The sequence below is a fragment of the Diabrotica virgifera genome, chromosome 8 (genome assembly GCF_917563875.1).
Source record: "Diabrotica virgifera virgifera chromosome 8, PGI_DIABVI_V3a".
Lineage (NCBI taxonomy): Eukaryota > Metazoa > Arthropoda > Insecta > Coleoptera > Chrysomelidae > Diabrotica > Diabrotica virgifera.
The window spans coordinates 106,317,853-106,331,666 of NC_065450.1; the positions used below are offsets into that span (position 1 = coordinate 106,317,853).

At 38.1% G+C, this 13,814-nt stretch overlaps 1 protein-coding gene across 4 annotated transcripts in view; it reads right to left on the minus strand.

Annotated features, from left to right (window-relative positions):
• LOC114344933 (uncharacterized) overlaps nt 1-13,814 on the minus strand; it is a 1,261,996-nt gene that overhangs the window by 769,486 nt on the left and 478,696 nt on the right. For all 4 annotated transcript variants that reach the window (XM_050658192.1, XM_050658190.1, XM_050658191.1 and 1 more), the window contains one exon: nt 8,485-9,628. In XM_050658192.1, the coding sequence (XP_050514149.1) occupies nt 8,485-9,628 (1,144 nt within the window). The remainder of the gene's footprint in view (nt 1-8,484; nt 9,629-13,814) is intronic.

Here is a 13,814-nt window from a genome sequence, read left to right on the forward strand (position 1 = left end):
AAATCTCCCAAGTTTCCTCGGATGTTTTGAAAGTATCGACAGACATTACATCGCTAGAGAACAAAGTCTCGACAGACATTACATCGTTAGAACATAGAGTTTCTAATGATATTTGAAAGTTTCGGGTGATATTTCATCCCTTGAAGAGCAAGATGACTGACAAGATCTCTAAAGTCACTTTGGATTTTGACGACAAGATATCGTCCATAAAATCTACTTTTGAGGAAAAGATCAAGGAATTAGAAAAGAAAATGGAGGAAACGGAAAAAGCAGACAAAGGGATGAACCCATCTTAACAGACATTAAAGATGATGAAACCAAATACAAATTGGAGCCACGGTCGATAGTTGAAGGGAGTGTAGGTCATGCTCGTGTTAAGGTGCCAAATTTCGACGGAAAGTCATCATGGAACAACTACATGAAACAGTTCGAATCTGCGGCCAGAAGCGAACGGATGGTCCGAAAAAGAAAAAGCTGTAAACCTCACTATTGCTCTTCGAGGCGACGCTTTGGATGTCCTCCAGACCATAGCCGTAGAGGAGACAGATGACTTCGAGCAGCTTAAAAAGAGACTGAATATGCGATACGGGCACGAACATTTAGAGCATGTCTATCAGTCGCAGTTTAAAAATCGAAGACAAAAGAAAGATGAAGCTCTTCAAGAATACGAGGTCGATATTGCCAGGTTGGTACGATATGCATATCCAACAGCTCCCGAAGACATGATGGAAAAGTTGCTGTTCAAACATTTATTGATGGCCTTCGTGATCATGAAATGCAAAGAACACTGCGATTAGCTCGTCACAAGACGTTGGTCGATGTATTGTCCGCGGCCCTCGAGTTCGAATCAGCTACGCAGGCCTCTGGTGAGTACAGTGCAGTTCGAACTGTGAAAGAAGAAGAGGATGAAGACAAACTTGACCAGCTGGTAAATATGATGAAAGGCTTTACATCGAAGAAAACGAAGACCATGAATTGCTGCAATTGTGGTGAAAAGGGGCACGCACGGAGGTTAAGGAAGAACGCAAATCAAGAAACTCGCCAGCAGGAAATAAGAGAGCGCACAGACCCTAGGGGGGCAGCCTCGACTCAGAACTACTCTAAAGACCATCTCATACTAATAGCTTCTTTGAAATGTCGTGAAGATAGTGTATATGTAGATGGAGAAATAAATGGTAAAAAGTACACATTGTTGGTGGATACCGGAGCGACCAGGACCATTATACGACCGTCAGTTTTAAACAGCCGTAAGAAACTCTTACCAACGAGGTTGCGACTGCGGACTGCCACAGGTGAAAACGCCAACACCCATGGAGAAATCCAGATACAATTAGGGATTGGAGCAGAAAAGTTCGTCCATACTGTCATAGTTGCAGACATCGAAGAAGATGTTATATTAGGAATGGACGTAATGAATTTGCATGGATTTCAATTGGATTTTAAGAATAGGGTAATCAAAGTTGGCAACGAGGAGGTATTTCTTCATCCACATGATGACAGAACTGTGCTAGCAGCCATTAAAGAAGATACAGTTGTGCCTGCGAGGAGTGAAACGATCATCGTAGCGCGGCTACAGGGAACTGTAGAAGAAGGAACACCTGTTATGATGGAGCCATGGAACCACGACGAGGAGGTTGGCCGAGGGATCATAATTGGAAAGGAATTGGTTACTTCTGCTAAAGAAATTCCCGTGAGATTGATTAATGTCAATGACTACCCGGTGACCATCAAGAAGGAGACAAAAGTAGGAACTTGTGTACCCGTGACGTCCATAATCCGTCAGACAACAACATCAGATAATTTCAACGACAAGTTCGACCAAATGGTTGCAGTTGCAGGCCAATATCTGAATCAAGTGGAGAAAAGGAAATTAAGGGAATTTCTTAGGCAATATCGTGACATATTCGTACCGAAAGGAGGAAAGACAGGAAGAACGACAGTTGTCAAACATAAAATTGACACTGGTACCGCTAGGCCAATTCGTCAATCAGCTCGACGATTACCACAGGCGAAGAGAGAGGAAGCTGAAAGGATTGTTCAAGAAATGAAGAAAGACGGGGTGATAGAAACTTCTACGAGCCCATGGGTCTCTCCGGTGGTCCTGGTCAAGAAGAAAGATGGAACTACGAGGTTCTGTGTGGACTACCGTTTGTTGAACAATGTTACCAAGAACGATAGTTATCCTCTGCCTCGGATCGACGACACGTTGGACACATTAGCTGGAAGTAAATTGTTTTCTACGTTGGACTTGAAGTCTGGATATTGGCAGGTAGAAATGGATCCAGTGGACAAAGAGAAGACGGCCTTTACGACAGGATCTGGATTATGGGAATTCAACGTTATGCCGTTTGGACTCTGTAACGCTCCTGCGACATTTGAGAGGCTTATGGAAAATGTGTTGAGAGGGTTATCTTGGAAAACGTGCCTGGTGTATTTAGACGACATAATCGTTTTGGGAGAGACGTTTGAAGACCACCTGAAGAATTTAGAAGACGTCTTTAATCGACTTAAAGCTGCCCAGTTAATGTTAAATCCCAAGAAATGCCAGTTATTTCAAAGAAAAGTCAATTATTTAGGTCATATAGTCAGCAAAGAAGGAGTGACCGTGGATAAAGGAAAAATCGATTCCATTAAGGAATGGCCTGAACCAACTGATAAACATCAAGTGAGAAGTTTTCTGGGACTATGTACTTACTACCGGAGATTCATTAAGAAGTTTGCAGATATTGCTAAGCCATTAACGCGACTTACAGAGGAAGCAAGGGATTATTGCTGGGATGGAGACTGCCAAACGGCCTTTGAAACTTTGAAGAGGCATTTAATTACAGCGCCAATATTAGGGTATCCACTGCCAGAAGGAGAGTTCATCTTAGATACGGATGCAAGCAATGTGGGAATTGGAGGAGTGCTGTCGCAGATCCAAGGAGGACAGGAACGAGTCCTTGGATATTTTAGTAAAGTGCTTTCAAAACCTGAACGAAATTATTGCGTCACGAGAAGAGAACTTCTAGCAGTAGTAAAATCAGTGGAACACTTCTATCAATACCTCTACGGAAGGAAGTTTCTAATCCGAACCGACCATGCCGCCCTTAAATGGTTAATGCAGTTTAAGAATCCAGAGGGTCAGATAGCCAGATGGATTGAACGACTTCAAGAATATGATTTCAAGATCGAGCATCGGGCCGGAGTTAGCCACAGGAACGCTGATTCTCTATCTAGAAGACCGTGTCCAGCAGAATGTTCCCATTGCAACAAAACAGAGTCAAAGGAAGCAGCAGCACTAAGAACAACAGTGGTCAACGACGAGTGGACGCCTACCAAGATCAAGGAAGAACAAGAAAAAGATCCAGTTTTACAGAAGATTCGAAAATGGAAAGAAGAAAATCGTCGACCATCTTGGCAAGAAATATCAAGCCTAGGCTCAGTAGTTAAGACGTATTGGGCCCAGTGGGACTCATTTATCTTGGAAGACAGCTTGCTCAAACGAGTAATAGAAAATGATGATGGTTCAGTGAGGAGAACACAGTTGGTGATTCCAAAGAGCAGAATAGCCGAAGTACTTCGTCAGTTACACGACAGTCCATCAGGAGGGCATTTTGGTGTAAAGAAAACCCTTCAGAGAATTCGGGAACGATTTTATTGGATGAATAGTTCCGACGATGTGAAGGACTGGTGTAAGAAATGTACTACCTGTGCTACAAGTAACGGACCCTACCGGAAAAGAAAGGCTCCTATGAGACAGTACAATGTTGGAAGTCCGTTTGAAAGAATAGCTTTGGATATTGCCGGGCCATTTCCAGAAAGTGACAATGGATGCAAATACATGTTGGTGGTAATGGATTACTTCACAATGGAAGTGGGTGGAGATCTTCGCAATTCCAGACCAGAAGGCCGCCACTATTGCAGATGTGTTAATCAAAGACTGCATCAGCCGATTTGGAGTACCTCTGGAGATCCATAGTGACCAAGGAAGGAACTTTGAGAGCGATCTATTTCAAGGAATTTGTGATAAACTAGGCATGAAGAAGACAAGAACCACGGCCTATCACCCGCAATCGGATGGAATGGTGGAGCGTATGAATAGGACAGTTGGCAAGTATTTGACAAAGATGGTGTCCAATCATCAACGAGACTGGGACCAGTACCTTCCGTTCTTCGCAATGGCCTATAGATCTGCTGTTAATGAATCAACTGGCCAAACACCAGCAAAAGTCCTATTTGGACGTGAGATGCGTCTACCCTGTGATCTAGAGTTTGGATGTCGACCTGGAGAAGATGTTGCTGGTGAGGATTACGTGAATGAATTACGAAGAAGAATGGACGATATACATGAGTTGGTCCGTTCTAATCTTCAGATCGCTAGCGACCGAATGAAGAAACGATACGATACCCAAGCCGAGAGGGGATGTTTCAAGGAGAACGACAAAGTCTGGCTTTATAATCCAAAGAAGCGAACAGGTTGTTCTCCCAAGTTGCAGCAGTTCTGGGAAGGTCCGTACCTCATTGTCAAGAAAATCAATGACGTTATCTACCGAATAAGCAAGATTCCTAGGGGAAAGCCGATGATAGTCCACCATAACCGGTTGGCGCCGTACGAGGGAGACCACGACGTAGATGAAGAAGTGGAAGTCAACCAAATTCGAGGAATACCTGACCTTACCTTTGAAGAGTTCATGGGTGCCTACGGAGGTACCGGTAAAGCAAGACATGGTGTTACCACTGAAGAAAAGCGAGATCTTCTCGCACTTCCCGATGACTATTCGCTGGCCCATACCATCCCGGCCAGTATCAAAGACGCACGAGGGTTGGCATCCGCCTTCCGAAGGAAGTTTGGTCGAGTTGCAGAACTTCAATGCCAACTGCCAGCTCCTGGCAAAGCATTGAAACTCCAAGATGCATCACGTTACCTATTCTATCTGGTAACAAAAGACACTGTCCGTGACCAACCTACCTACCAAGATGTATGGGATGCATTAATTCAATTGAGAGAGCACGTGTTGGAGTCCGACGTGCAAAAGTTAGCCATACCAAAGTTAGAATGCAGCCAATTAGACTGGAGAGTTATCCGAAATATGGTAGAAGAAATTTTTTTAAGACACCGAGGTCCAGGTGTTAGTCTGTTGCAATCCGCATAGTTACTGGTGCGGAAAGAAGACCGTCCCCTGTCACTTTTATACAACTGGGAGTTGTAAAAGAGGGTCCAGTTGCCGATACCAGCATCCAGTTCCAGTCCTGACAAGGTTCCAGGAGGAACCATCTTTTAAGGAGGGGGCAATGTGACGAATTTCTAACTGAGGCCGGCCCTGCCCCTAGTAGTCAACAAACAACAGCGACACGTCATCGACGAGTATTGTCTCCGCTAATCCAGAAGTTTCCCCCATGATAGACGTGGACCCGCCTCAGGCCTTCCAAATGTTATCGAAGCAGAGCCGAATCTATATAAGCGGATGATTTTTAAGCAGCAGGCAGTCAGTCAGTTAATATATTCGACGCGATATATTGTTTTATTGTTTGATCGGGTTGCTGAAATGTATGTATTTGTAAAGTAGATAAGTCGTATTTGTAAATAAATTAAATGTTAGAAAGTGTAAAATAAATTAGATATTGTTGTTAAATAAGTGTTAATTGTAAGTGTTATAAATAAACAATTTCAAGTAAGTCTTTTATTTATTTAATAATAATTAAAAGTCAATTCGCGTAATATTTCCTAAAAAACGTAACAATATTATAACTAAATAGGCAACATAGAGAAATTATCACTGTCATTTTGACAAACCTGCGTCAGATTTTCTCTAATCTGTTCTGTCATCTTTATCGATATCTGTTCAGTGCAGTAATGTGTTAATTTAAGAATTTGTTATTGTTGTTTCATAGGAAAGTAGTGTTTATTGATAGTTAATTCATTATATATTTGTTGTTGTATAAGTTGTTGGCTTCTTTGAAAGAATAGATTGCTGTTAATTGTGAGTTTTAGTTATATGTAGGTAGGTAAGTATATTTTACGTAAAAATATTTCGAATTCTAATGCGAGTATATAAAGTTTTAGGAGGATTTTTTATTCTAAAAATATTATCAATAGTTTAACAAAATGGAAAAAGTAAATCAAACGAAAAATAAAGTGAAACCTTCCAAGAAAAAGTCCATTATAAACCGTGCCAAAATTATGCGAAAATCGAAATTTTCACTTATGCTTCACAACAAAAAATGATTATTTATTATTGTTTTATTATTAGATATTTCATGCAAATACCTTTCTAAATACCTATCTTAACCCATTAGCGCCCAGCGTTACCATATGGTAACGTAAAACACATGCTTTTTAAAAATTCTGCGGTATGCCCATGGAATTAGTCAGCCACATATTTTGAGAACTATCATTTCTAGGAATACTTCAGGCACCCATAAAACGTAACGGATTCGTATTTTAGCCTTTTCTCAACCGTCGAGAGATAATCATATGACAGTGTGGTTTAAATTTATAGAAAAAGATGGACGTCCGTTTTGCGTAAGCAATTTTTGATAGTCTTCTAGTAACTATATTTGCATAATTTAAAAAAAACTAAGTTTATTATACGCCAACTTATTATAAATTGTTGTATTTTATCAACAATTAAATGTAGCGAATTCGGTAGGAATAGTCAAAGTACGCCGTTACCATATGGTTGCGGTGGGCGCTTACGGAGTCATAATCTTATTTTTTTCAGTCGTGGATTTTTATTAGCAGAAGCGATAGTGTTATTGGTGCGACGAAAGATAACTCTGTTGTTACAATAGCATCTAAGAGTTGTGGTGGTTCAGCATTGGGCACAGTAAAAAGATTTTCTCATGAAGAAAAAGGCCACATTCAAGTAAGTCGGTCTCACTATATTGCTGAATACAACAAAATATGGTGTGTACCGACTGGATGGATCAAGGTGTTTCAACCTACCGAGTAGCAATTTGCAGTAAAAAATGGTACTGGCAAATTGTAACATGGTTGTTGGATGTTGCAGTCCATAATTCATGGCATTTATATAAAAAAAAAAGTAAAAAAAATATATCCTTGCTATCGTTTAGGAGAGAATTGGCCCAAGTTCTTCTCGCAAGATATGGAAGTCATCCCTTATATACAGGAAGACCTAGTCTACATAGACAGAACTTGCCAGATCTTCGTTTTGATCGCTTCGACCATTTGTTACATCAAGCAGTAGAAGGCGAGGTGCTGGAGACAGATGTACAACATCTGTACGAACAATGTGTAAAAAATGCAACGTTGGTTTGTGTGTTAATTGTTTAATAGGATACCACACCAAACCTTGAAAATATTCTCAAATAAATATTTTAAAAAAATTAAAAATTTTGGTTTCAACGATAGTAAAAATTCCATAAGCGCCCAGCGTTACCATATGGTAACACCATATAATTTTTTTAAAAAAACATTAACATTTTCATCAAATCAACCCTAAAAGTAAAGATTTTTAAATAAAAAAAACTTGGGCGTTAATGGGTTAACATAAAATTTTCACTTATTTTGGTTTATTTTTATAAATATCTATTTATTAATAATAAAATCGTTTTCTATTACTTCCATTTAGCGCGACTATGATATTGTCAAAATATTAATCTTAGATAATGTCAAAGATTACCACTGTTGCCAAAGTTTATGATACTATCTCCCGAAGTTATATTTTGTTGCTACCTGTTGATCGCTACTGTTTACTCTTAACGGTCCAAACAAACTATTAAGAGGCTTAATTTATTACGTAATATGCTATTAAGTTTCTTCTTAGTTTCTGCGATAGACATTCACAGATTTGAGAACCTTTTTGAGTTTTCGTTTTTGGTGTGACTTTCGTTATAGTTATAAAGTCTTTAAATATATAAAGTAAGACTCTATCATTCAGGAACTATGCCCGACTTAGCATCCTCAGATAGGCAAAGATTTTACCTCCATATCGGAAACATGTTGTAAGTGATTGAATAAAATATACCGCGAAACAGTTAAAAAATTAAGTTACACAATTAAATAATTGATGGATTCGAGCGTTACTTGATGGAAATTCATATTATCTAACAATAAACTGGTCAAACTGGCAGAACCTTTGACAAACGCGTAGCAGAACACAAAAGAGCTTTCAATAATAGAAAAACCGATTCTACGTACGCACTTCAACTTCTAGATCATAATCATTCTTTTAATGAACAGTATCAAATTCTTCATATTCAAAATAAAGGCTTTTTTTTATTAGAATTTATGGAAATTAATAAATTTAAAAAATACCTACAGATACAACTCTAAATGACTAAATTGAGATAAACAGCTCCCCACTCCTCAACATATTCAATCAGAAACTTTTAAGTGTAGACGCATAGTAAAAAAGACATCATTTTAGAAAGGCACTCTGCCGAAACAGCTGTAGTGATATTATTTTATAATAAATTTTGTGGAAATATTGAAAACAAAAGTTTTCAGTGTTTCATTGTTATATTAAACAATTAACTTACCAATTTCATTTCTTCGGTAGTTCTGCCTCGAGGAAACTTCTTATTCGCAATAAAACTGATCTGATTCTTCTCCAAATCATCGCTCATTAAGGAGATATATTCAGTGTACTTCTGTCCATCTTCAGTTAGAGCAGCAACTCGTTTCCAGCCGAAGTGTTTAAATAAAGCCAAATAAACATGCTTATAATGTTGGTTTTCTCCGATGGTTCTGAAGAAATAAGGATATTTTTTTCTGTCCGAGAAGCTAGCTCCTTCTGCGCTGTAGGAAACGATCAAAACATGGTACTGTTTTGACACAGCTGCTATTGGTTCGATAGTTTCTGTGCAAGCGGGTCCAAGAACACCAACCAGATTAACGTAGGTTTTTTGATTTACTATCATCTCTAAAAAGTGTGTCATGACGGAGTCTGGTTGGCATTTTCCATCGAATAGCAACAGGCTTAGATTGTAGTCTTTCAAAAGACTTGAATTTTTGTTAATAAATTCAACAGCCGCCTTGGCTCCTTGGGCTATACCTATTCCATTGAATGCCGTGGATGTCATTGGGAAGATTCCTCCAATGTTAATAGTCGGTTTGGTTAGGATAACTTTCCACTCCTTCCAAACATCTTGATTTTCTTTCATCCATTTACAAGCTATTTGATTTTCATTCCCGAAATTATTTTCCGTTAAATTCAATAAGAAAGTATAGTCTTCTTCTCTTAATTTGAAATGTCTTACGCCCAAAAAGAGAGGATTAGCATCTTCTTCTAGCTTCGACCAAACCATTTTGACCAATCGATGCATTTCGTATTTATAACCGTTCACCATATTATTAGTGAAGTTGTATAATTCGTTGTTCTTGAATTTAACCGTAATAAACTGCTTTTCGTCAATGACCAGTTCTCCAGGATACCAATAGAAAAACATATAGCTCTGTTGGCTCCTTTGCTGTAGGAAATACTCGTTTAAAAGTCGTATTGTTGGTTTTAGGCCTTTGCCGAGCCATAAAACTTTTACAAATGCTCCGATTTCGTTGACTTGTTCTATCAGAAATTTACTGGAATTGAACCCAGGTGCAAGTAATACAGCGCAGTCTTTGCCGCCGCTACACTGAGGAGGAGTGTACATACTTTCTTCGCAAGTACCTCTGGGACAGACATATCTGGAACAAAATGTATCTACTAATATCTTACAAATTCGGCACCCAACGTGGAGCAAACGTTACAATATCACACATCATTTCACTCTTAAGCCGCGTCCTCATTGAGTCGACATTGTCGATAGACTCTGTCTATCGACACTGTCGACTGAGTGTGTACGCGCCAATCGACTTTGTCGATCGACAAAAGGTGTCGTTCGACCTGTCAACTGGTTTCCCACGCACTGTCGGTAAAATCAAAGGGTAGTCGAGTCGAATCTGAAGTGTGGAGCTCTAGCATTCGACCTTCGACATTGATAAAAATAATTCAGTGTGCGAGCGGCGTGGTCTCATTCGCGTGTTTTGTACTTCTCGGCAAAATGGAATGGGAAAAAGAAAAAGTGATGGCATTTATTGAAGCATACAAATTAAAAACAAATCTATGAAACACTAGAAGCAAATATTATAAAGACCGAAACATGAGGCACGATGCTTTGATGGGAATTGCCAGTGAATTTAATATAGAAAAGCAAGTGGTAGAACAAAAAATAAAAAAATCATCAAAGTCAGTTAGCAAGAGAAATAAAAAAAACAAAGGATGGCAATAAATCTGGCAGTGACACGGAGGATGTGTACAAAAGTAAATGGTTTGTTATGAAAGATTCTTACGTGACAAAAATAAGACCAGAGAGACGTTGGATTCAGAGGTATATATAAATTAAATATATTTTACACCTACAATTTCTTTTTTATTAGGTTCCATAATACATTGTATTATTATATTAATACATGACACATTTTATCACTTTAAGTATTGCCAAGGTAATTCTCCTTCCGGTGTCATAAAATAGTATTTTAACACGTTTCTTACATGTAGAGCACGCAGTGCACTTTTTCTGGGTAGTTTTGGCAAGTTTATTAATGGAGGTTGATTACAAACTTCACTTCTCCAAGCTCCTGGAATCAAGTCTGTGGTGTCAGAACAGTCAGCATCGTATGTTACAGGAGGATTGTAAATATTCTTGGATGCACTTTTTTTAAAAAAATGTGCAGATAACATGCTGTTAAGATTACCTTAGAGGCAGTAGTCGGTTCTAACAGCGTTGGTTTGCGAAATACCCTAAATATGCTAGATATTAAGTCAAAAACATTTTCAGATAATATCCTAGCCCTGCTTACACGATAATTAAATACTCTTTCACTAGAACCTTTAGGGTGAACCCCTGCATAAGGTTTCATTATGTTTGTTGACAGAGGAAATGCATCATCTGCCACAAAAATGAATGGGCTGTTTATATCACTCTTTGGAAGCAGATTTTCCGCAGGCAAATGCATTGTATTCTCTTCAAGATATTTATTGAATGCAATGATAATAAATACACCACTATCAGAAATGCGCCCTTGGCATCCCGCATTGGCATAAATAAAATTATAATTTTTATCGACTACGGCAAATAAAACACTACTGAAGAATCCTTTGTAATTAAAAAAATTCACTGCCTCTATTTATTGAGGCTTGTAATGCTATGTGTTTTCCGTCCATAGCTCCGACACAGTTTGGAAAGTTTCAACGATTTTAATAGTCCTCTGCAATAGCTTTCAATTCTGCCTCGGTTTTAGGCATCTGAAATAAAAAGAACTATTTATTGTTATTATCTAACCTATTTAATTTCTAATTAATCTAATATAAATACTCTTGATTACAGGTTTCAACGAAGTAGATGCTTTGGAAGATACAAGTGACGTGAATGACATCACTGAAAATGATGAAAATAGTCAAGATTTTATTCCCACAAATGATGAAATAGAAACCAATCTAGCAGAATGTAATAATGGAAATGCTAGAAATGTCGAAAAAGTTGAATGCACAAAGCAAAACACAATTGCTAAAAAACAGTTCAAATCACCAAATCTTGACCATGCGTCATCCAAGAAAAAGAAACGTGATGACCCAATGGTTAATGATGTATACAACATGATGACACAAGTGTTTTCGGAAAGAAATAAAAAGGATGTCTTTAGCATATTTGGAGAAGAAGTTACTGTTACATTACGAAATTTGCCTACCGCTTATGCTCAAACTACAGTGCAACACATGATAAGCACAATTCTGTTTGAAGGAAAATTGGGCAAGTAAAACTATCCAGTAGGACAACAGCCACCACGGAAATATTATCCTCAGCCTCAGCGCCAGCAGTATCCTGTTGGTTCAATAACGACTTTAGTACCGCACCATCCACAGAGCATTCTTCATGTTCTCCTTTTACTAACTCCTCAACTCCGGCACAATCAGGTACTGAAGTTGACAAAGCCATAGATCATTTCAGTCAACAACTACAATGTCCGTTTCACATCATTTTACTACTATGGTGCGTTTTGTAAGTTTCGTTTTAAATAAAATTTGATAATACATATCGACACATCAGTATCAGACTGCACCAACTCAAAATTTTTCAATATTGAGATAAGTATAAGGAAATGGTTAAAATATGTTTATTTATCAGTTTCAAATTACACCATTTCAAAATTCCAACACCATTGTAAAAATTTTGACTTGTCAACATGCAGAATCGAATATTTTTTTTACAACGTCGTAGTTTCATACCGCATCACTTCGAGTTAGTGCATAATGAAACTTGATCGGTAGAACTGTTGTCAGCTACTAACTCAAAATGGTTTGTGAAAGCTGCTTGCACTGACCGTTGCTAAATTAAATGTTCTAAAAATTTAGTGATACAGAAAGAGAAGAACTGTTAACTACTGGGGTCTTGGTGATTTAAATAGGCCGCGAGATTTTATAGTTAACAATGTAATGCCGGTTAAGCCAAAATATCACTATAAGAAAGAAGGGGCGAAAATAGAGCTTATTACTTTAAGATGTGAAATGAAAAAATTAGAGTATGTAAAGTTTTCTTTATGAGCACTTTGAACATTTCGAATAGTATAATAATGAAAAAGTATGCACACCATTAAAAAAACAGAGCTAGGGTTTGTACAGAATGACAATCGCGGGTGAAAAAAAAATGTTGGGCGACCAAGGGTGCTAGATGATGAAAAAGAATTCGTGAGGTCCCACATTAAATATTTTCCAGTAATTGACTCTCATTATTGCGGAGCAAGAAAAAAAATCTCTAAACTTAATCACCATGTACAGACTGTACCAAGAAAAATGTAGAGGAGAACTGAAAATTCCCGTAAAACTCCATTATTACACCAAGTTTGTCAACAGGGAATTTAATATGCCTTTTTTTAGCGAAAAAAGGCCAGTGTTGTAAAAAGTATTACAACAACTTAAGTATGATGCACGTATCACAAAAAGAAATCAGATTCGGTTAGAGAAGGAGTTGGATATCAAGGTTTCAAAGGAAGATGACAGTACTGTAACTTGTTGCTTTCATCTCCAAGTTGTATTATTATCACTACCAAATGGAGATCAGAGTGATTTTCTTTTTACATGAGACGACTATCATGTCGCAACTTCACTATATTTGATATTTCTCACAAACATGGCTATAGTTTTTTGTGGCACGAACGTATCGCAAGCAGGTGTTAATAAAATAAGTACGTGTGTTTGACAGTATCCAAAGAACCATGAGACCTCAATATAAGCACATATTTTACTCCAATAATTGTCTGGGCCAAAACAAAAACAAGTTCATTGCTTGCTTGTTTTTAAGTTGCTGTCAAAACTTAGCAATAAAAAGCATAACCCACAAATGCTTAGTAGTTGGACATACTCAAAATAGGGGTGATGCGATGCATGCCCTCAAAGAAAAAGAAAAAAAGACCTAAAAGGAAACCTGCTCTATATTTTATCGCAAATGGTACCGATAATAATTAGCCTGACTAGGAAAACTTCCGATAAAAATATCGGAAAAGAAATGAAAGGCAGAATTTACAAAACAATCATCAGACCAATAATGATATACGCGGCAGAAACACGACTCGACACAGAGAGGACAAAAAGATTGCTCGAAACAACGGAGATGAAAACCATTCGAAAAATCGATGGTAAGACTCTATGGGACAGAGCTAGAAGTATAGATATACGACGGAGATGCAAGGTGGATAACGTTAATAACTGGGTAAGAAACAGAAGAATAGAATGGAATGACCACATAAGCCGAATGACAACAAATATAGTAGTCAGGACAGCGAGAGACGGTTCCCCAATAGGAAGACGAACAGTGGGAAGACCACGAAAGCTGCA